At 48.1% G+C, this 23,490-nt stretch overlaps 2 protein-coding genes across 3 annotated transcripts; both read left to right on the top strand.

The window, feature by feature from the left end:
* The first annotated feature begins 1,109 nt into the window (after positions 1-1,109).
* Positions 1,110-5,682, top strand: Ppp1r3e (protein phosphatase 1 regulatory subunit 3E). The gene is made up of 2 exons (XM_050126165.1): positions 1,110-2,437; positions 2,532-5,682. The coding sequence occupies exons 1-2, from the start codon at positions 2,021-2,023 to the stop codon at positions 2,952-2,954; spliced, it is 840 nt and encodes a 279-aa protein (XP_049982122.1). The 5' UTR covers positions 1,110-2,020; the 3' UTR covers positions 2,955-5,682.
* Homez (homeobox and leucine zipper encoding) lies at positions 5,559-23,061 on the top strand. Of its 2 annotated transcripts, none has more exons than XM_050126162.1 (3): positions 5,559-5,633; positions 6,115-6,232; positions 20,301-23,061. In XM_050126162.1, exons 2-3 carry the CDS (start codon positions 6,190-6,192, stop codon positions 21,896-21,898), a joined length of 1,641 nt encoding a protein of 546 aa, XP_049982119.1. In that variant the 5' UTR covers positions 5,559-5,633; positions 6,115-6,189; the 3' UTR covers positions 21,899-23,061. The 2 variants fall into 2 exon arrangements, with proteins under 2 accessions (XP_049982119.1, XP_049982120.1); XM_050126163.1 differs by lacking the exons at positions 5,559-5,633; positions 6,115-6,232 and adding an exon at positions 14,128-14,290 and having other exon boundaries at positions 20,301-21,854; positions 22,900-23,061.
* Positions 23,062-23,490: the final 429 nt, after the last annotated feature.

Genomic DNA, 23,490 nt, shown 5'->3' with positions numbered 1-23,490 from the left:
CCCGAGGCCCTGGGTTCAAACCCCAGCACCCCAAATAAATAAATTTAGAGATTTCGTTTTTACTCTAGTATTTTCTTTTCTTTTTGAGACAGGCTCAAAAAGACACAGTCATGGCTGCCCTGGAACTCACTTTGTAGACCATGCTGCCTTGAACTCACAGAGATCATTCCTGGTCCCATTTTATTATTTATTTATTTATTTATTTATTTTGAGTTTGTTCTTTCTTTCCTTCATTTTTTGTTTGTTTGGTTAGTTGGTTTCTTGTTTTTGAGACAAGGGTTCTCTGTATAACAGCTCTGCCTGTCCTGGAACTTGCTCTGTAGACCAGGCTGGCCTTGAACTCACACAGATCCACTTGCCTCTGCCTCCCCCTGCTGGAATTAAAGGCCTGTGCCACCACACTTGGGGTTTTCAAGACAGGGTTTCTCAGTGTAGCCCTGGCTGTCCTGGAATTCACTCTGTAGACCAGGCTGGTCTCAGACTTAGAGATCTTCCTGCCTCTGCCTCTCGAGTGCTGGGATTAAAGGTGTGCGCCAACTTGCCCAACATATATATTTCATTTTAATTATGTGTTTATGTGAGTGCAGGTGCCCTCGGAGGCAAGAAGAGGACATCAGATCCCCTGGAGTAGTGCATGCTCTTAGCACTGAGCCATTTTCCCAGCCCCTAACTTCCACTTCTACATTAGATTTTAATATTATCATTTAATGAAAATACTAGTATTGTCATTAACAGTTTTAATGTTGTTCACTAGAGTTCAGCTGCTGAGGCCCTAATCCTAGCTCCACAGTTAGTAATTGCGACACTAGGCACAGCTCTTTTCCCTCTATTTTCTCATCTGTAATATTTGTAACAATCACAAATACTATAATAATGCCTAGTGTTTTGTATTTTTTTTTTTTTTTGGTTTTTCGAGACAGGGTTTCTCTGTGGTTTTGGAGCCTGTCCTGGAACTAGCTCTTGTAGACCAGGCTGGTCTTGAACTCACAGAGATCCGCCTGCCTCTGCCTCCCGAGTGCTGGGATTAAAGGCGTGCGCCACCACCGCCCGGCTCTAGTGCTTTGTATTATAAAACACTGTAGAGAGCGGGAGAGATGGCTCGGCAGGTAAGAACACATGCCAGTCTTCTCGAGGGCCCTAGTGGATTCTCAGCACCAGCTTTTAGCAGCTCACATCTGTTACTCCGGCTCCACAGTAGCTGGTATCTGATGTCCTCCTCTGACCCCTGTGGGCACTTGCACTCCGGTACACATAAACTCCGACCCGATACACAGAATTTCTTAAAAAATGAAACTAATCTTTGACAAAAGGTCAGTAATTAGAAAAAATTTTACATGCCATTGTAAAATTGTCACTAGCGTATTTTTCAAAAATGAAAATGAAAAATAGCAGTCCTATGTCCACCGCTCATTCTTTGACGTTTTCTACTTGAAAGACTCTACCTACCTAGAATTCGTGGCCTTTCTTTCACTACACCCATCCTCACCCCTATCCCAAACCTGTAGCCTGGGCTTGAGAAAACACTGAGGTCTGGGGAGAATTAAACCCTCGGCATTTTGAACTTTCCTGTACAAGGAAACGAAAGATTTCTTTCCTCCCAGCTTTGTCCCTTCTCACTACTGGAGAAACTCATCTGGGACCCCAAGGGTGGACTCAGTCCCGCCCCCTGGTGCAGCAGTGAAGACAGATTCCGAGCCACCTGTCAGAGGGCTGTGGGCGGGGGCCGGGTCAGCGAGGCCCGCAGAACCGAAGGGTGAGCGCCGTTGAGCGCACGCTCAGAGCAGACTGCTGGTAGCAGGCAGGACGGACAGCCTAAGACACGGGGGCTGACCGCCAAAGGGAGGGAAAGGTGGTCCAGGAAACGAGCCAGGCCGAGCACGCGAGGCGACTGCAAGGAGAGTGCACGGCCCGCAGCTGCCGAAGCAGCCCTCCACCTTATGCGCGGCCGCAGAGCAGGCGGGCGGGCGAGCGAGGACGCGCCGGGTACTGCGCGCTGGCCCCGCTGGGGCGCAGGGCTGTCATGTCCCGCGAGCGGCCTCCGCGCACCGACATCCCTCGCAACCTGAGCTTTATAGCCGCGCTGACCGAGCGCGCCTACTACCGCAGCCAGCGGCCCAGCCTCGAGGAGGAGTCGGAGGAGGAGCCGGGGGAGGGCGGGACCCGGCCCGGTGCCCGCTCACGGGCTCACGTGCGGGATCGGGGGCGCAGGGCCCGCTCTGCGCCCGCAGGTGGCAGCGGGGCACGGGCAGCCCGCAGCCGCAGCCCTGACACTCGCAAGCGAGTGCGTTTCGCCGACGCGCTAGGGCTGGAGCTGGCCGTGGTACGCCGCTTCCGCCCGGGGGAACCGCCCCGGGTGCCCCGCCACGTGCAAGTGCAACTGCAGAGGGACGCCCTGCGCCACTTCGCGCCGTGCCCGCCGCGCGCCCGCGGCCTCCAGGTAGGCGCCCCGCCGTGCCCCGCTTTCCCCCCGGGACCCCGGCCTTCGCGCTCCAACTCCTCCCCTGACCTGCCTCCCCGCCCTCTCTCCTCAGGAGGCGCGCGCCGCCTTGGAGCCCGCCCGCGAGCCCGGCTTCGCCGCCCGGCTGCAGGCGCAGCGCATCTGCCTGGAGCGCGCGGACGCGGGCCCTCTGGGCGTGGCCGGGAGCGCGCGCGTGCTGGACCTGGCCTACGAGAAGCGCGTGAGCGTGCGCTGGAGCGCGGACGGCTGGCGCAGCCTGCGGGAGTCGCCCGCCGCCTACGCCGGCCCGGCCCCGGCCCCACCGCGGGCTGACCGCTTCTCCTTCCGCCTGCCGGCGCCTCCGGTCGGCGGCGCTCTGCTCTTCGCTCTGCGCTACCGCGTGATCGGCCGCGAGTTCTGGGACAACAACGGCGGCCGTGATTACGCACTACTTGGGCCCGAGCATCCTGGTGGTGCCGGAGTCGCGGAGACCCAGGGCTGGATCCATTTTATTTGAGACTAGGCTCCTGCCGGCCACAGCAGGGAAAACACAGGGCCACCCAGGCGTGGGGGGAGGGCTGTGGCGCCAGGAACCCGGGGACCACAATTGGCAGGTGGGTGGAGAGTCGTCCCAGAGAGTCAAGCGGAGGTGGCTGGAAACCGTCTGCGAAGCTCAGAGAGATTAGGGTGGGAAACGGCAGGTGGGTGGAAGTGGAAGGAACTCAAGGAATTCGAGAAAGGAGGCCAGAAGGGATCTGGGAAGTTGTGCCCCCCTTGGACGGATTGAGCATTACGAACTGAGCAACCTTGACGTGCGAAGTCCAGCCCAGTCAAGTCGTTAGGATTGCTTCCCTCTTACTGGCCTTACCACCTTCAGGTCCCCATGTCCTGCCCATCCTAGCTTTATCTGAGCCGAAATTGCCTTGCTTAACCCCAGGAATTTGACTATTGCCCCCTGGGCCCTGGCAGTTGGACAGGATTTGCTTGATTCTCAGCAGTTCTTGACTTCAGCCTTCAAGGAGAGAGAGTCCTTCAGCCACCGCGCAAGCCTCATAAGGAATATAGATACCTGGTGGCAAAACTAACTCCGGGCCTGCCCTTTTTTATACTAGCCAAATAATGGGGCATCTGAGGGGCTGCATAGTCAGGCTTCCAGAAAAATGAATGCCAGCCTTACTTTTCTGGGTGCCTTCTTAGACCTGGAAGCACTTTATGGACATTGTCAAGGGACAGCAAATCATGAAAATCACTGCTGATTTATTCTTTGTGCGTCTGAAAAAGAGGAAACTACCGAGTATCTGTAGGGTTGAGCAGGTTATCTTATCTTTTGGGGCTCCAGGTTGCTCTGTGAGAAATTGGATTTGAGTTAGGTGGCCCTTTAAGGCTACCTTTGTTTTCGGACAAGGTCTCTAACCCAGGCTGGCTCCAACTCGCAGCCCTCCTGCCCTAGCCTCTGCTGTGCTGGGGTTATTGTATGTGAGCCACTATGCTCTTCGGGCTCCCTTTTGGTGTTTTATAATCTGTTCCTGGCACAGTACAGGTTAGAAGCTGTATTCTCCAATACAGTTTCTAGTGCTACAGTTAAAGCCCCCACAGCAAGCCAGGTATCGTGGCACACACAGGGAGTGTTGAGTTTGAGGCCAACCAGGTAATATGATGGCAGCCTGGACTACATGAGACTGTTTCGGAAAATTAAAAGAAGAAACAAGGCTTACCTAGCACAGTGACCCAGTGTTTGGATATAAGATGAGGATAGTTTCTTCCTTCCTTCTTTCCTTTTTTCCTTTCCTTCCTTCCTTCCTTCCTTCCTTCCTTCCTTCCTTCCTTCCTTCTTTCCTTCCTTCTTGTGTGTAGGGGCGCGGATGATCCAGGACACAGGAAGCATAACCAGCCCATTGCCTCAGCGCCTTCTGTAGCAGCCAAGCCATAGCTCACCCTGTGCCATTTGGTGTTTGCACTTAAACCCCACAGACTTCTAGTTCTAGCCTGGGTCCCCTGAGAAAATGGAGCGGAGCATTGCTGTTAGGGAGAGTGATGCATGGGAGCCCCAGAATGAAACAACGTTGGAACTCTGGAGATTATGGGTATAAGAAATAGAAAACAAAAATGAGAGCAGTTTGAGAAGTACATGGCATCAGAAGGTGACAGTTGGATCCATATTCTGAGCCAATGACATGGAAAACCTGGAGTCTAATGTGATACTCACCCACCTTTGCACCTCAGGCCCTTCCTAGGGAGGCTCTAGGTGAGAGTCGGGTGTTGCTGGTTTTCCGTTCCTTGTCTTTCTCCCTTTCCTCACTTGTTTCTTTTTTCTATTTATTTATTTGTTTATTTATTTATTTTGTATACAGTGTCCTGTCTGCATGTATGCCTGCATTATAGATGGTTGTCAGCCACCATGTGGTTGCTGGGAATTGAACGCTGTTCCTCTGGAAGAGCAGCCAGTGCTCTTAACCTCTGAGCCATCTCTCCAGCCCCTTCGCTTGTTTCTTTGAACATGTGGGACATTTTTTGCCATTCTTGCCTCCCTTTGCACTTGTTGGTCCCTACGGGACATCCCCTTTCCCTTAAGAAGGGATGGGTATTGTAACTCCTTTTCTCCAAGGCCATAATTGAGCTACGTTCCTCAGATGTCTCCTTGACAGCTCTTTAAAGGGGAAAGAATGTTCCCAGTGTTACAGCTGAACAAGGACCTCCCAGGTAACTGGCTTCTCACTCTACCTTTCCCCTGTCAGGTACACACACATACATTCAGAATTCAGTTTGGGGCTTGTTCCTTTGCCCTCCGGTCACTTCTCTAACAAACGCACATTTAAGCGCTGTATTACCTTGTACAAAAAACAGTCGGCTGCATCCCGTGCATCACCTTCAGGGTCAGCTAAGTCAAGGGAGGCGCTGTACTGGGAACCAGCAAACAGTGCACTCGCTAGTCTTCAATGAGGAACCCAGGGAGACTGGGTTGAGGGTCATTTGTTACGACATCATTCCTAATGTGTTTGTGTGTGTTACTATTATGTCATATTAACAATAGTAACAGCTCCCGTTTAACTTTCGTGTGCTAAATGTGTTTTACATGCATGTTTAAAATATGACTGTGACTTGAACTTATTATCCTTGTTTTAGAAACAAGTCTAGGCTCAGTTATTTGTTGAAGAGTGCAGGATTGTGAACCCAGGAAGTTCCCACAGTCTGTGTGGTATGTCTTTTTATTTCTCTAAAAACAAAATTAAAACTTTGCTATATATCATCTGTCTTAGGGAATGGCCATCGCTCTTCATTATGCTGGGCCCTCCTGTGCTCCCAGGGCCCCAGACTTTTAGCCCGCTGCTTCCTGTGCCAGCGTTCTGGGTCTGCAGGGTCCCCAAGCACTGGCCTGTCTGCCTGCTTTCCATACACTGGGGTTCCTTCCTGGCTCTGGCCAACCCTCCATACCATCTGGAATGGTAGCCACCACCTTCCCTCCCTACCCCTCCATTATCCATTATCTTAACCAAGTAAATTCTTTTTGTTGTTGTTGTTGTTGTTTTGAGACAAGGTTTCTCTGTGTAGCTTTGGACCTTGTCCTGGAACTCACTCTGTAGATCCGGCTGGCCTCAAACTCACAGAGACTCACATGCGTCTGCCTCCTGAGTGCTGAGATTAAAAGTGTACACCAGCGCTGCCTTTTTTCCCCCCAGATGACCAGGTAAACGTGAGTTTGGGAGAGGCCCCCGGTCTCCTGAGCTTTCTTTGAAAGAGGTGCCAGCTCTGTTATGCTCCTGTTCTCAGCTACATGGAAGAACAGAAGACTTCTAGGTAACCAGTTTTTTTTTTGTTTGTTTGTTTGTTTGTTTTGTTTTGTTTTTTGAAGCAGGGTTTTTCTGTGTAGCTTTGGAGCCTGTCCTGAAACTGACTCTGTAGACCAGGCTGGCCTCGAACTCACAAGGATCCACCTGCCTCTGCCTCCCTGGCGTGCGCTGCCACCACCACCCGGCATCTTCTGGTTCTTTACTGAGCCGCTGCAGCACTTGAGAGTAAGGAGATACTTTTCTCTCTTCCGCTCGGTTGGACTGGACTGAGCACCTCCTTGTGCACACAAGTAATAGGTGCCTCATTCCTGGAACCTTGGACCAAGCTATCAGTACACCACAAACCTTGTGAAATGGGGAAGGGGAGCTGGTATGTACTGTCTCAAGTGTTACTTGTGTGCCCAGTCCTTTTGAAAGTCCCAGAAGACATTTCCTGTCCAGATGTCACTTTCCTGGTACGTGAGTTCAAGATTCTCCCTATCTCTGGCCTTTCCTTACCTTGTATTGGGCTGGTGTCACAGAATCATAAATCCTACCATTGGCTCACACCTTTAATCCTAGCACTCAGGAGGCAGAGGCAGGCGAATCCCTGTGAGTTCGAGGCCAGCCTGGTCTACAAGAGCTAGTTCCAGGCTTCAAGCTACAGAGAAACCCTGTCTTAAAAAAACAAACAACAACAACAAAAAATCCTACCACCTACAAAACAAAAAGGGGGGAGATTCCTTTTTTTCCTCACACTGTTCATTCCATGATTCACCTATACTTCTTGCAGTGCCAGTAAACAAAGAAGAGTATGCCCAGGGAGAGCCACAGCCATCGACTCTCACCGTTTGCTTGCTCAGGTTAATTTTAGGAGTCCTGCACCATGGTGGAGACTTCCTCTGTGGTTCCCATGCACTGGAAAGTGCCACGAGAAAACTCTACTGTCCTTGATGAATCCCAGCAGAAACCCCCTTTCCCTTCCTCCAGACTTCAGAAAGCACCCTACACCTACCTCTCTGCTAGCTCTTCCCACCGCACACTGAAAGGCCAGCTCCCAGATCTGCTCCAGGGACCGGGCTGGCCTCGAACTCACAGAGATCCACCTGCCTCTGCCTCCCAAGTGCTGGGATTAAAGGTGTGTGCTGCCACTGCCCAGCAGGAAAAAAATTCTTAACCTATTTGAGGGTTAGGGGAAAAATAAGAAAACACAGGTGCTTTCTGATGGTAAGTTTCTCTATACTTCATCTTGGAAAATTCTCTCCGAAAAATCTGTCTCACATCTTCCTAGTTAGCTCTCTATCCCACCCCCCTCTGTCTATACCCTTCCTCTGCTCTGTCTCCCACAGCCAAACTCTGGGTAGTTATATGTTACATGTTCAGGGTCTGACCCATTTTCATAACACAAGATAAGCCATACAGTTTCTCTCAGGCTAGAGAGGTCACATTGGCTGGCCAGTGAGTAAACTTTGGTCATGCACTTAGCTCTTTTCCAGACAGAAAATGACACTGGAATTCAAGACTTAACAATAGCCATTAGCCGGCGCCAGAGCGGTGGGGAGTGCATGCAGAGTCTGTTTATCTACCAACGTCGCTTCAAGCGCTGACTCTGAATCAGCAAAACACCTGGAAAAATGACCTTGTATTTGTCTCTAGGGGCAACCAGATATTCGTCTCCAGGGGGCAACCAGCCTACTTTGAATTTGTGGAGTCTAAAATTAGCTGTCTGTGTAAAAGGCTGTCTTCATGACTGAGAATCCTATGTCAGTCTGAGCAAAATATCCTAGTATTATTTCTATTATTCAAAATTATGCCGTTAAGCAGAAATCATCTTCCCGGCCATCCACAGCTATGTGTGTCCAGTAGATGAAATATATATGTGCGATAAACACGCAAGCAGTGGGAAAACACCACAGCAGTTCTTAGGGAGGAAGAAAGAGTGGCTCGTGAGAAAAATTACAGACCCCTTATCAGCTGGGGCTCCCCATCAGGGAGTCACTACCTGTCACCTGCTGTCTACCCCACAGCCCTTTGCAGTCAGCAGCTCTTGGCTCCTCCTCCTGGTCCTTGTTTCACTGCCTCCCTCTTTCTGATATTTCCACTTGAAACACAGTCCAGCTGTTTAGCCCATCCTGGTCTCAAATGTGGAATGCTCCTGCTTATCCTGAGGGCTAGGATTGCTGTGCTACCGTGCTAAGCTTCTTTTTAACACAGTTTCCCATTTCTTTCACAATAAGCCCTAACTCTTCAACCTCCAACTTAACTCCTACGTCTTTGTTTCTAACTTGTATTTGTTGGGGGCTCCTCTGGATGCTTGCCAGTCACACACCATCAGAAATGCAAAAGTCTTGTCTCTATAGAGATCCTTGGGTCCAGGTTCCTTCCCAGAGAACACAGAAGTGGCCAGCAGCTGTCCTAATCTGTCAGTGTGCTTCAAAGATGGTACTTAACATCTGGGCCTCCTGACCACCATATCTCAGTACCCACCATAATTGTTATGGCAAGGGTAAAGTTAATATAAAAGATTCCTTAGCTGGGCTTGGTGGCACATGCCTTTAATCCCAACATTCAAGAGGCGGTTCTCTGTGAGTTCCAGGCCAGCCTGGTCTACAAAGCCAGGGCTGTTACACAGAGAAACCCCATCTTGAGAGAAAAAAAGCTAGGTGGTGGTGTCACATGCTTTTGATCCCAGTATTAGGGAGGTAGAAGCTGGTGGATCTTTCTTGAGTTTTGAGACCAGCCTTATCTGCATAGTTTCAGGACAGCCAGGGATACACAGAGACCCTGTCTCAAAAACAAGAGATTACTTCTACCACTCCCCATTCCCACCAGTCCCCTTCCTTCTTCAAGTGGTAGGTGTGGTGGGTGTCTGTTGTCAGCCTTGAGCTTCTTTGGGTGATGATGTTAAGAACACTGTAAACAGACAGCCTGGGCATTACAGCGCTGGGTAGCGAATGTGAAGAGAAAATGAGTTTGCTCCATGCACCTCCACTAGTTCCCTCGGCCCCGGGGTGCAGCCCTGTGCACTGTGCCAGCTGGAAGCCTCACTTCAGCTTCTTCATGCAGCTGCCCTCTTTTCTGGTGGAAGACCATATTTGAAATAGATATGCGAGGGAGAAAGTTCTTTAGGAGAATTCTTTGGGTGAATGGTGGCGAGAACTGAGAATGAGATCCCCTTCCCACTTCATTTCTTGTTTTCCGAGAGAGTGTTGTTATGTAGCTCTGGCTGGCCAGGCTGACACTGAATCCCCACCTCATCTGGGATGACAGGTTTGAGCCACCATATCTAGCTATTATTTAATATTTATTTGTTTATTTATCTATTTGTTTATTGGGAGGGCACTCGTGGAGGTCAGAGGATAATTTTGGAATCAGTTTTTTTTCCCCTTTCACTGTGTGGGTGTCAGGAATAGAACTCAGATCTTTAGGTTTTGCCATAAGTGCCTGTCTTAGTTAGGGTTTCTATTGCTGCAATGAAACTCTGTAACCAAAAAGCTGGGGAGGAACGGGTTTATTTGGCTTACACTTCCACATCACTGTCCACCACTGAAGGAAATCAGGATGGGATGATGGGAAAGTTCGGAGCACTAGACCCTGGCATCCAGCACTAGCTGCTGGCTCAAGGAACAGCTTGGGAAAAGCTATTTCCTCTTAGGTGAGGATTCTTCATTCATGGGCTCCCTAAGTTACATTCTAACCTTCAGGCAGGGGGACAGTGCTTATCAAGGCAACCCTGAAACGAAGGAAGGACGACACAATGGTGACCAGCAAGGACTTTAATCCAGAATGGCTGGACAGAACTCAGCTAGAAAGGGAAGAAGTCTCTGAAAAGGGCCAGGTTTTAACAAACGTTCCCGCACATCTGACTGGTATCATGGAGTTAGCCACAGTACACTGAGGCAACAGACCTACTAGGGAAGCCCTTGTTGGAGCGTGCCTCCTCGTGACATCATAATAGTCAAGTTGTGATGTCATCGCAGAGCACCCACTTTTGCTGTGTATTGAAAGTGAGGCCAGATATGAAGAGTCAACATGAGGGCCAGGCCTCCCCAGGGAGAGGTAGGTGGAGGCTGCGCGGGGGCTCTGTGGTCCTGGCCCCTTTCCGTATTTGGTGGTGGGTTTATCTGAACTCTTTCTTTCATAGCTTTCACTATTTCAGATCCACCCCAAATTCCCAACACTTGCAGCTCTGACTGCTCGGCCTTCCATCTCCCTCCCACGCTGGCATTTCTTAGGAGATGCAAAAAAGCAGGAAAGAAATTGAGCGTAGTCATTTGGTGACAGGGCAGAGTCAGATTTCTGTGTCCCTGAAGTATACAACTTTTAAGAAGAAAAATACAAAATTGGCACAAAGTGGGCGTTTATAGAATGTGGAAAGATGGAAATAAGTTACAGTTTTTAAAAAGCTGATGAGAATGACCTATCTGGCAGTTTGTTTTTCTGCGATGTGTTTGGTTACATGATCTTTGAGAACTTTTCAAGTTGTTGTTTGTTTGACACAAGTAGCTTTGGCTGTCCTTGACCTTGCTGTGTACAACAGACTGGCCTCAAATTTACAGAGATCCACCTACCTCTCCCCGTGAGCAATAGGATTAAAGATGTGCACCATTGTCCTGCGGTGGTGGCGCCCGTCTTTAATCCCAGGCAGAGGCAGGTGGATCTTTGAGAGTTCGAGGCCAGCCTGGTCTACAAGAGCTAGTTCCAGGACAGGCTCCAAAGCTACAAAGAAACCTTGTCTCGAAAACAAAACAAAACAAAACAAAAAAACCATACCACTATACCTGGCTTATTTGTGTGTGTTTAAGATCCACATAAAGAAGCAGAGGACAACCAGCCTTCCAGGAGTGACTCTCCCCTTCCGCCATATGGTTTCCATGGGATCAAACCTAGGTGATTAGGTTTGGCAGCAGCTGCCTGTTACCAATCCTGCTGCTCTGATAGCCTTTTCATATCACGAGTAAAGAATATTTACTATAAAGAATAAGAAAGAGATGGGCAGTGGTGGTGCTCACCTTTAATCCCAGTACTTAGACAGCAGAGGCAGGTGGATCTCTGAGTTCGAGACCAGCCTGGTCTACAAAGGGAGTTCCAGGATAGCCAGGGATACACAGAGAAACCCTGTCTTAAACAAAAATAAAACAAAAAACACTCCAAAACAAACAAAGGGATTTCAGTTTTCTAACATAATGTTAACTTTTAGGTTATGCTAATTACAAAAATTATCTTTACACCTTTGATTGTGCTATAAGGAAATTTTAGAACAAGCATAGTGGCTCACACCTGTAATTCCAACATTTTAGGAGGCCGAGGGAGAAAGACTGCCAGGAGTTCACTGCTAACCTGGCATGTGAGCCTTGGCTAGTGTCAAGAACCTGTCTCAAAAAACAATATTTTTGCCAAATTTGGAAAAGCCGCCTGGTCTACAGAGAGAATTCCAGACAGGCAGAGAAACCCTGTCTCGGGGGAACAAACAACAACAACAACAAACCAAACAAACATACAAATGGGAGTTACTATTGTGTTTGACTGCATTTGTTTGGTTTGGTTATTGAGACAGGGTTTCTCTGTAGCTTTGGAGCCTATCCTGGAACTAGCTCTGTAGACCAGGCTGGCCTCGAACTCACAGAGATCTGCCTGCCTCTGCCTCCCGAGTGCTGGGATTAAAGGGTTGTGCCACCACTTGCCCAACGCTACTTCACTGCTTTAACATGAATAGGAGGACAGTTCAGTCCAGAAGCTATGCCTGCAATGGGATTATAATTTATTGGTAGACATAACTGTAAACCACACAAATTCCCTACTAAGCCCAAATTAGGTGTATTCCCAGCTCAGCCAATCTCAAATTGTCTGTGGCATCCATTGCTAACTGACAGAAGGGGATGTTTGATGCAGCATAGCTGTTGTAAACATCAACAGCTGTGGCTCATGGCCTGGCACAGCAAAGGTGTCTAACTTTAAGGAACCCGTTTTCCTTGTTTGCCCCCACAATGTGTTTACTAAGTGCTTGCAGACATAGATGACTTTTATCATTGAGACTGAGTTACTAAGTGAAGGGGGATTGGAAGGCAGATAATGGACTAGCCACAGACAGTATAGCTCGGCATCAAAGCAGATCCTGCCTCGAATGGAGCCCTGAAGAATGAAAGGAGTTTTGTGCCTGGCTTCTTTCATACTTTTTATTCAATTTTTTTTCATTAATTTACATACCTACCACAGTTTCCCCTTCCTCTTCTCCTGCCAGTGCCTGGTTTCTTAGAAAGGACATGTGGAATGTAGTGGTAAAACTGTCCCCTTCCTGAATTTAGTAGTCTGTGGTTACCTGCCTGGTGTCCACACAATATTGAGCCCATTAACACTATCATGGAGGATGCTCATGAGGTCCCACTCCCACCCTACAGAAACGCCAGGCTGCCTGGGGAGGAGTTCTCAGGCTCCCTCCATTCCCTGGGGATATATGAACTGTTAACAGTTGTTGGGATGAAGGAGACACTTTATTGGGGAGAGGGGCACAGCCACTGATAATTTGATCATGCTTCTGTAAGTAACCCCAATTAAAGTCCAATTCACCAAGCTTTCCTTGGGTGGAATCATCTCTTTAGTCTGTCTTTGGTGCCCTATTTGAGGTGAATAGCCATTTATTTTTTAAGATTTATTTTTTAAAACGTGTGTGTGTGAGTGTATGTGTGTGTGCGCGCACGCGCGTGCGTGCAACGACCTGGGAACATGTGCAAGTCAATGCGGATGCTCACAAGGTCCAGAAGAGGGCTTCAGATCCCTCAGAGCTGAAGTTACAGGTGGTTTTGATGTAGGTGCTGGTAACTAACTCATGTCCTGGGCAAGACCACCATGTGCTCTTAGCTCTGAGTCATTTTTTTCAGCCCCCATTTGTTCAAGAGAAAGTTCATGTGGCAGGAGGTAAGGAGAGTAAATAGTGAGGTCTGAGAATACAAGCAGAGATTGATATTGATATTGCCTTTTTGTTTTTTGTTTGTTTTTTTCCAGACGGGGTTTCTCTGTGTAACAGCCCTGTCCCTGTCCTGGAACTAGCTCTTGTAGGCCAGGCTGGCCTCGAACTCACAGAGCTCTGCCTGCCTCTGCTGGGATTAAAGGCGTGCGCCACCACTGCCTGGCTGATATTGCCTTTTAAGTAATCTAAATAGTTAAGATTGGGCCTTTTCAAGTGTCCACCACAGAAGTCACTTCCTACAAGAGCTAGTGCCAGGACAGGCTCCAAAGCTACAGAGAAACTCTGTCTCGAAAAACCAAAAAAAAAAAAAAAAAAAAAAGAAAAAAAAGAAGTCACTTCAGAAGTGTTGTTCCCAAGTAAAACGGGAAATCCTAAATATTCCCAAATTGGTCGGGAACTTCGTACCATATGGGAAAATGGTTTAAGTGAACAGCACATCTTATCACACCCTAACAGCGAAAACCAGACTGTTTCATCATTGGAAACACCTCTCTGTTGCCACGTTAACCTCAGAAATGACCTAAGTCTCCGGGTTCTTAAGATCACAGTCTTTCTGGGGACCAAAATCTGATTCACGTTGAGCGCGTTCTCGGCGGGTTTAAGCCTTTCGTTACGGCTTCCGCTACTGGCGGCGTTTGGGCTCTAGTTCAAGACCGGGAGAGGATATTTTAAAAGGGCTTCCTCGGGTGGGGACCAGGCAGTTCAGTAAAGAACACAGCAGGGAGCACACGGTGCGAAGACACACAGAACCCGCCCGTCACTGGAAGACATCTTCCCTGCCCTTCGCGCCCACGGCGACCCGCTTAGGCCCGCGCAGCCAATCGCGGACTTCGGCCGAGACCAACGCAGCCAATGAATGGCCGGTCCTGTGCGTTGTGCCGGTGCCCGCCCACCAATCCCGACCTCGGCCCCTCCTCCGCCTCGGAGCGGGGCGCGCAGGGGCGGGGCGTCTCCCTTAAGGGGCGGGGGCGGCGGCGGCGGTCCTGGGTTTCGCGCGGCTGGCGTGCCGGGAGCCGGTCGTGCTGCAGCCCCTCTCCCTCTTGGATCCCCTGTCCTCTTCCCCCTTCCCGCCCCGGCCCACGGTGCGAGGCTGGGAGCCGCCGCCCGGGCCGCGCCGCGGTGAGTGACCGACCCCCCCAGCCCCTGGGCCCGCCTCCCGGCCAGTGCGAAACCTCGACCCTCAGAGCCCCATTCTGTGGGAGGAGGAGAATCCTCTTTTGCAAGTCGTGGGGTTCTGTCCCCTCTCCCTTTCCTCCTCTGGACTTTCGAATCCGTGTTGTAACCCGCGGAGGCCAAGGAGTGTATGTAGGGGTTGGGGAAGGCTGGGTTGGGACGCCCTCTGCGAGGATGCAGGTTCTCCTGCCTCCTGGGGCTCACCGCTCCAAGTGTCGTAACTTTTTGTTCTCCAACCCACTTCGGGGGCCCTGCAGACTGCCTCCCAGGCCTTCCCCATGTCCATGACTACCTCCTGGCGACCTCAACACGCTAATTATACAACCGGACCGTCCTTCTGGGGAGCAATGCCACTTGGGAATGAAAGGTTTAAAAGAAACTGTCCCCTGACTCTTGTGCCCCGCCATACTGAGACAACCAACCAGGAAACGAAAAGTCCTCACAGGTTCCCGGTTTTGCGCCCCTATCTGAGACTTGTAAACTGGAAGAAAACTCAAGCCTGAGACTTGCTTGAAAGTCAGTGTTGGCCTAGATCGATGTTTTCTTATGAGCCTTTTCGTTATGTGTTTGAAGTCCATTTATAGCTACAGTATTAGGATAGGGAGACAGTAATTGCAAAAGCCAGAAATCTAAAAATTAAAATACATACATACCCTAAACTTTACAATTGGAAGTAGATTTCACCAGTCTTGGGTGTGGTTTAACTCGTCTTTTCTAGTATTAACTGCACCCTGAGAACTTTTTAAAAACCTGAATGCCTGTGTCCCAGCCCACTAACCAGCTGGGAATGGGGAGGAGGGTGGCCTTTTAAGTTTCCCAGGTAATTTTATTCTGCCACTCTACATGAGAGCAACTCACTTTGATCATGTGTTATTTCCAGTTTGCCTTTCTTCAAAGTGAATCAAGATTGGACACGTGGAAGCCACCTGAATGGAGCATACCCAATTCAGCCTTCTAAAGTTGACTTGCCCACTCCTAACTGGGCAGGGTTTTAATGCTACACTTGAATTAGTCTCTCCAAAGCATTTTTTTTTTTTAAATCTATTTTTACCCGAGCTCATGCTGGTCTGAAATTTGTGGTCCTCCTGAGTTGGCTTTGCCTTCTGATTTGGCTTCGTTTTCATATTTTAATAGGTTTTCATGATGCTTCATGACATTATTCTACAAATAACCAGAGATGGGTGCTATGCAGGGCATACGCAGTTGTAGAAGCACACAGACACCTGAATAGAGGCAGTACTGTTGCACTGGAGAATAGCGAGCCTTAAGGAGCCAGGACACTGGGTGCTACTCATGTAATCTTGTGGGTCGCTTCAGCCAGCCTTCTGAACCGCTTAGCACCTTCCCCGCCCCAGCTGCTGCCACAGATGCCCCTTCTAGACAGTCTTCATTCTTGACTCCTTCCCTTCCCATTTTTTTTTCTGATTTACTGTTTAAACTGATTGTTCACTTTTAAGTAAGATACCACACTGCCTTCATTAAATTAGGAGCGCTCTAGGGCAGATTCTGAAGCCGGCTTCTTGGTAGTGTTATCTGACATACCTTTATTTTTAAGTCATAATTTTCAGAAGGTCTGCCACTTTTAACAAAAGATTGATTTACGTGTATGTGTGTGTGCCTGTGTGAGTTTGTATGATCAGGAGCCCATGGAAGCTAGAAGGGCCGTGGATCCCCTGAAACTGGACTACAGGTGATAATGAGTCATTAAATGCGGGTGCCAGGAACTGAACCTGTGCTGAGCCGCATCTCCAGCCCAGGGCTCTGTACGTTTTTATATGATTCCCAGAGAAAGTTCATAATCTAAAAAGTTCAACTGAAGCACATAGTGAAACGTTACAAAGTCCTTACGGCCCTGACCACTGCGTCACGCAGACACACCTTAGGCAGTGTTTCTTCTGTGAATAAAGACTTAGGGACTTGAGCAGGATCAGACCTAGTTTTCCACATTATCTTCTACTTCAGTGCAGGCCTACGTTTACCCAGAACACCCCAGTCCTGCTTCCCTCCCAGCGAATGGACGCCTAAGCTGCCAGTTCAGGCACCCGTCCTTTCCTTCCGCCTGGGCCGCAGAAGGCGTGGGGGGGGGGGGACTGCTGAGTATGTTTTTTACATTAATAATTAAGCAGAATACTCTATTTGACATGTGCAACAGGGGTGCAGGTGTGATTATATTCATAATAGATACATCACCACCATCTCTGCCCCAGTCTAAAATGGAGGCCCAAGAAACTGACAGTGTAGTTGTAGAGTCTATCCTACATGTCATCTCTGTTTCTTTCTCTTTACGTAGCTCTGGCTGTCCTGGAACTCACTCTGTAGATCAGGCTGGGTTCAGATTCAGAGATCCAGCTGCTTCTGCCTTCCAAGGGTTGAGACTGAAGGTGTGCACCACCATGCCCGGCCCTCTACTTGCCAGTCTTATAAGCCATCCTGATTGCAGTATGCCCCTAATTAAAAAAGATTCTTCCAGAAGATTACCAGCTATACAGCTATGTCCTGATTTAAAATAATATTCTAAAAAAACAATAAATAAAATAACATTCTAACCAGTCTGTACACCTTTAATCCCAGCACTCAGGAGGCAGAGGCCAGCTTGGTCTACTACAGAAGGAGTACCAGGACGACCACAGCTACATAGAGAAACCAACACTCTATCTCAGGAATTCTGTTCCAACATCTGTACATTATGAGAGCCAGATATAGATCATACACTACAATGTTGGATTGTGAGAATCAAATACAGACTGTACACTAAGATGTTGTAACAGTGTACATTGTACTGCTTATGCTATGAGAAGATGAAGGACAACAGACCTCATGAATAAGATGCTGCTTGAGACTTGGAACTGCAACACCTCATAGGCTCTTATGTCAGCTCTCCTCTTCACACTGACCAGACTATTTCTTGGCTACAACTTGTGGGAGCTGGTTCTCTTCTCACCATGTGTTCTAGGAATCAAATTGTAGGCTTTGCTGAAAGTGCCCTTATCCCTATGAGACTTAACCTATGGCCCTATTTTCTATTGTCTGTGCACCACATCCATGCAATGCCCACAGAGGCCAGAAGAGGGCACTGTATCCTCTGGGACTGCTGGACCTGAGCCTGGGCCCTTTGGAAGAGTGGCCAGGTGCTCTTAAGCACTGAGGCTTCTCTCTAGGCCCCCCCCCCCATTTTTTCAAAGCAGCAAAATCCATTCTGAAATAGTATTCAAACCCAAAACTATAGAATATAAAATCACGAGAGTTGGAGCTGTGTAGCTCAGTGGTGAAGTGCTTGCCTACCAGATGACCCTGGCTTCTACCCCAGTGTAGAATTGCTGGGTGGGTACCTCTGTTTTCTGAGAGGAAGAAACTAAGCCTTGGGTAAAATTGTTTGGCCAAGGACCAACAGCGGTTTTTTTTTTTTTTTTTCTTCCGAGACAGGGTTTCTCTGTAGTTTGGAGCCTGTCCTGGAACTAGCTCTTATAGACCAGGCTGGCCTAGAACTCACAGAGATCCACTGGTCTCTGCCTCCCAAGTGCTGGGATTAAAGGTGTGCACCATCATTGCCTGTCGGACAAACAGCATTCTAGGAAGCAGGGACATTGTGGGAAATCTCAAGTCTGCCATACCCCAACCCTCCCCTCTCTAAAAGCTGCTGTTTCTGACTACAGTGCATGACCTACAGTAGATGCTGGTGACAACATGTAACTTTTCTATGCATGAAGAATTCTTTACATAGGAGGGAAGTGGAGGGTCATTAGGGTTTCAGTGACTTACCTAACTTCTCCGAGCCAACTGCTAAGTAGCAGGAGCCAAGCATTCATAAGCTGCTTCCACACAGACTGTCTCATCTCCTGTAAAGACCCCTTCAAGTGTACTCTTTAGGATCTCCATGGACTCTGGTCTATTAGACTTAGCTGTTAAAAGCTATGGCAAACAAACACTAAAATGACTGTGAAGTTTTGTAATCCTCTAGTGGGGATGGCTCAGCAGTTAAGAGCACTTGTTGATCTTGCAGAGGACCTAGATTCCATTCCCAGTACCCTCATGGCAGTTCACATCCAACTGTAACTCCAGTTCCAGGGGAACTGGTACCCTCTTTTGACCTTTGAGAGCACCAAGGACACATGTGTCATATATATACATACAGATAAAACATTCATAAAATAAGATATAATTTAAACAGTTTTTAGAGATTAAAGTAAATAAAGCCCCTAAGGGTTTAACACCTCTTGGTGTTACAGCACTTGCCTAGCCTGGAGGTCTCCAAAGAAGTGAAAACAGGAGCCCCTTATACAGTGCCCTTCGTGGACTTGAAATTTGTTGTCTCAATCAGTAGTAGCGTTCACATGGATGCCTTTCCCATTCTGAACAGGCCAGAAGTAATACAAACATCAATGGGATTGCTCCAGGAATAAACCATGATGTGCTAAAATCTCTCTAATGCCAAAGGAGGGAGCTGAATGAAAATTTCTATAGAATATTCTGGGAGCTTGCTTCACAGGCATTGAAGAATAAGTAGTTCCCTTTGCCTATAACCCTGGAAGCAGTGCTGCTGCTGCTGGGGGGCTTGCAGGAGCTAGCCTCAGAGTTTAATAAGCCTGTCCACCTGGGTTTGAGGAGCAAGCTGGACCAGAGATGAGAGCCCTTTTGCCCATTTGGAGTGGGCTGTTAGTGGGGGTTCATCTCTGGGCTCCCTAGAGAGGCTGAGCTGTAAGAGGAGACTTGGAGAAGCAATAACCTCTGGTAAGCTGACTTGAGGGAGGAAATTTCTCTCTCCCCAAGATCCAACCCAAGGGGAATAAGCTTTATTTCAAGATCTTGGCTTCAAAATCTTCCTACCCAAGTGTGGGGACAGACGGACACGTGGGGCTAAGCGTAGTACCCCCATTCTGTTTCCTTGTGGCTTTTTGTATGCTTTGAGGCAGGGTTTAGTTTAGACTGTCCTTGAACTCTTGGATTCCTAGTGCCACTGACTAACCTTCAAGTGCTGGGTTGTAAGTATACATTCCCATACCTGACTAATCACCAAGTACCAGGTTGTATGTAGGTACACACGCCCATGCCGACTTGATAGCCTGTTTTCCTGTCTCCATGTTCTGGGAGCAATTCGAGATTGTTCGCACTAAAGAGTAATCATTCTGAGATTACTGCATGATGTCTGTTTTTGTGGTTTAATATTCAGTCTGTGAGTACGGTTCCATTTCATGAACTTCAAGAGGAGAGTTGTCTGATAGCTTTCAGAAGCAAATTGAAATTGGAAAGGCAAAGGCTTTGGGAGGATAACATTTTTCCTTAGTCTCTAAAGACAGAATTTTGTCATATGACTTGGGGTTGTTTTTATCACACCTTTTTTGTTTGTTTGTTTGTTTTTTTCTTTTTCAGGACAGGGTTTCCCTGTGTAACAGAACTAGCTGTCCTGGAACTAGCTCTTGTAGACCAGGCTGACCTCAAACTCACAGGGATTCGCCTGCCCTTGCCTCCTGAGTGCTGGGATTAAAGGCATGCGCCACCACCGCCCAGCTATCCCAACTTCTATGGACTTTGTGTTTCATATAAAGAGCTATGAGTTCTCAGGGGAAAGAAAAAAAAAACCAAAATTCCTGTGAATTATGGCAGGCTCTGATGACTTGACAAGATTGTGAAAATTGAGAAATGACTGAAGCATTTTAGGAGCAATACAACATGATTCAGACAGAAAATTGTTTGGTTGGAGGCTGGAGAGATGGCTCAGTCTGCTCTTCCAAAAGTTTGAGTTCAATTCCCACCAACCACATGGTGGCTCACAGCCACCTGTAATGAGATCTGTAAAGAGATCTGGTGCCCTCTTCTGGTCTTCAGGCATGCACACAGGCAGAACACTGTATACATAATAAATAAATCTTAAAAAAATTGTTTGGTATCTAGCAATTTGGTAAAAATTAAAAGATGGGCCAGAAGCGCCTCAGTGATGGAGCTGTTTTTCTTCTTACAGCTGTCTCTGAAGGGCACAAGTCAGAGCACGCCATGCCTAACAAAGATACCAGCAGTCTTAACAGCTTGGCAGCAGGGCTCATCTGCCTCCCTCCAATCTCTGAGGAGCTACAGCTTGTGTGGACTCAAGCAGCGCAAACCAGTGAGCTGGATGGAAATGAACACCTGCTACAAACCTTCAGCTACTTTCCCTATCCAAGCCTGGCAGATATTGCTCTCCTCTGCCTGCGATACGGGCTGCAGATGGAGAAGGTAAAGACCTGGTTCATGGCCCAACGCCTCCGCTGTGGCATCAGCTGGTCATCTGAAGAGATAGAAGAGACTCGCGCCCGAGTGGTGTACCACAGAGATCAGCTCCATTTCAAATCTCTTCTTGCTTTCACGCATCATGCAGTGCAGCCCCCACAGGAGACGCCTCCAGTGCCCTCTCCAGAGCAAGCTGCTCTTGGACTCTGTCCTTTGGCTCGTAGTGAGCCCACCCAGATGAAAGGATTGAAGGTTGAGCCTGAGGAACCCTCTCAGGTACCACAGCTGCCACAGAGTCACCAGAAAGTGAAGGAACCTCTGGGGACAGGCAGCAGAGCATTCCAGTCAGGTTTTTGTCAGGATCTTCAGATCAGTGGACTCTCTGAGGAGCATGCAGAAATGGGTTCCGATCAGTCGTGTGGTGGAGGGACTGCTTCCTGGAATCATTCCACCGCTGTCCATCAGCCACGTGCTGGGGATAAACCCCCGTCGGTCTCATTACTTGTCAGTAGTTGTAAGGAAGAGTCCGCACCTAATGGGACACCTCCATCTCCCTCTTTCCAAGTATCGGCTAATGGAACTACTGCCACTCCTAAACCCCTCCAGCCTTTGGGCTATATCCCACAGTCATTCCCGCCTAGTGAACAGGCACCATCTCCACAAGGAGAATCACCCTGGCCCCAAAGGCTACGAAATAACTCAGTAGCAAGTAGGGTTGGCCCCACAGAATACCTTTCGCCAGATATGCAACACCAGCGAAAGACTAAGCGTAAAACCAAAGAACAGCTGGCCATCCTCAAATCCTTTTTTCTACAGTGCCAATGGGCACGACGAGAAGATTACCATAAATTAGAACAGATCACTGGTTTACCTCGCCCTGAGATCATTCAATGGTTTGGAGACACCCGATATGCCTTGAAGCATGGACAACTGAAATGGTTTCGGGACAATGCAGTACTTGGTACCTCTACTTTTCAAGATCCAGCCATTCCCACACCATCAACTCATTCCTTGAAAGAATGGGCCAAGACACCACCTCTGCCAGCCCCACCGCCCCTACCAGACATACAACCTTTAACACCACCTCTGCCAGCCCCACCGCCCCCACCAGACATACGACCTTTAGAGAGGTACTGGGCAGCCCACCAGCAGCTGCAGGAAGCTGATATCCTTAAACTGAGTCAGGTATCAAGACTTAGCACTCAGCAAGTGCTGGATTGGTTTGGCTCTCGATCGTCTGAGCCAGCAGAGGTGGTAGTTTGTCTAGATGAAGAGGAGGAGGAAGAGGATGAAGAACTGCCAGAAGATGGTGAGGAAGAGGAGGAGGAAGATGACGATGATGATGCTATATAGGACTGCGGGAGGTTGAGGAAGAAAAGGGTCTGTTACTGAAAAATGAACCACCTTATTGACCATTTAAACCCTTTTTAAACACTCTGTCACAAAGAACTAAAAGCTCTGTGTTCTTCAGAGTGGGCAAGGCAGGATAGTAGTTTGACAGTAGACTGGGGAGGTGACCAGGAAAGAAACTAAGGTATTGGATTAATATAAACCCAGTTCTCTAGTCTCAGTGTGGAGAGGACCAGGGATCTGGGCAAACAATGACTGGAAAAGGCTCTTGCTCTCTTGTTCTTTTTCTTTAGTACGCTCTTCATGTCTCAACCCCACACATCTACATGGACTTAGTATGGAATGAAGTATTGTGATCCAACTTAGGATCCCAGCACACCCCAAATCCCACCATCTGTCAGAAAATACAGGCTGCTTGTGCCCGTTCCTGTCTTTCTGAGCATATACCCATGCATATTGCAGCTAGGATTTGCAATGTCCATTTTGTTATAGATATTTCCTCATACCAGTTTGATGTTTTTACTCATCTTGTCACTTACACAGAAGCAGATACTTCTTCCTTCTAATACTGGAACCAATCTGCCTTCTACCATTTATTTCTATGAAATCCCCTCTTTGCTCATTATTGTCTCAGGGTAAATCTGAAAAATTTTTAAGAATCAGATTGTGAATATTAGTCTATATATTTATTGGAGGTGGGAATTAGGGGATTTGACCTTTAAAGTATGATGAGCCAGGCATGGTTCCTGTGGTTACAACACTTGGAAGGTGGAGGCAGGAAGATCAAGGAGTTCAAGGTCAGCCTGGACTACGTAAGAGCCTGTCTTGAAACAATGTCACTGTGTGACAGAGAAGGATGGTAGGGATGTTACAGTTTGGATTTACAAACGACATCACTTTCTGTCCAGATTGATAGAGATTGTTGGTTTTTTTGTTTTTTGTTTTTTCTTTTTTTTGCTACTGGTTCAATCTATATCTAACAAGAAATGTTTCCCTCTTTATAGGATCTGTCTTGGGGACAGAAGGACCATGGTCTTCTAACTCAATGATGTTCTAGAATAAATGTCAACACTAGGGATCACTGGTAACAGTGGGTTAGTCACCTGAAAATAGAGTGAAAGCCCCAAATTGCTAAAATAAAAAAAGGCCAAAAATAAAATTTTTTCTCTTCTCTACTTTGCTGCTCCTATGGTTTAAAGATCTCTGTATCATGTGTGTGTGTGTTTCTGGTTTTTCGAGACAGATTTCCTCTGTGTATCTTTGGCTGTTTGGGAATTCGACTCTGCTGACCAGGCTGGTTTTGACCTCAGATTCGCCCGCCTCTGCCACTTTTGAGAGCTGGAATTAAAGGTGTATGCCATGTCTTTTTTTTTTTTTTTTTTAAATAGATTTGCCTTGAACTCACGGTGAAGCTATGGCTGTTGTTGAACTTCTGATCCTCCTGCTTCTACCTCCCAAGAGCTGAATATAAGTATGTGCCTTCATACCCAGCTTATGCACTACTGGGGATCAAATCCAGGTCTTTGTGTATGGTAGGCAGACACTCTGCCAACAGGCTACATCTATACCCAATCAGAGTTGAGGGATTTAATGTA

This window comes from Alexandromys fortis, unplaced genomic scaffold (genome assembly GCF_014885135.2).
Source record: "Alexandromys fortis isolate MF-2015 unplaced genomic scaffold, M_Fortis_MF-2015_v1.1 scaffold_258, whole genome shotgun sequence".
Classification (NCBI taxonomy): domain Eukaryota; kingdom Metazoa; phylum Chordata; class Mammalia; order Rodentia; family Cricetidae; genus Alexandromys; species Alexandromys fortis.
The sequence above is the reverse complement of the archived record's forward strand: the minus strand, read 5'-3'. Positions and strand labels throughout refer to the sequence as shown.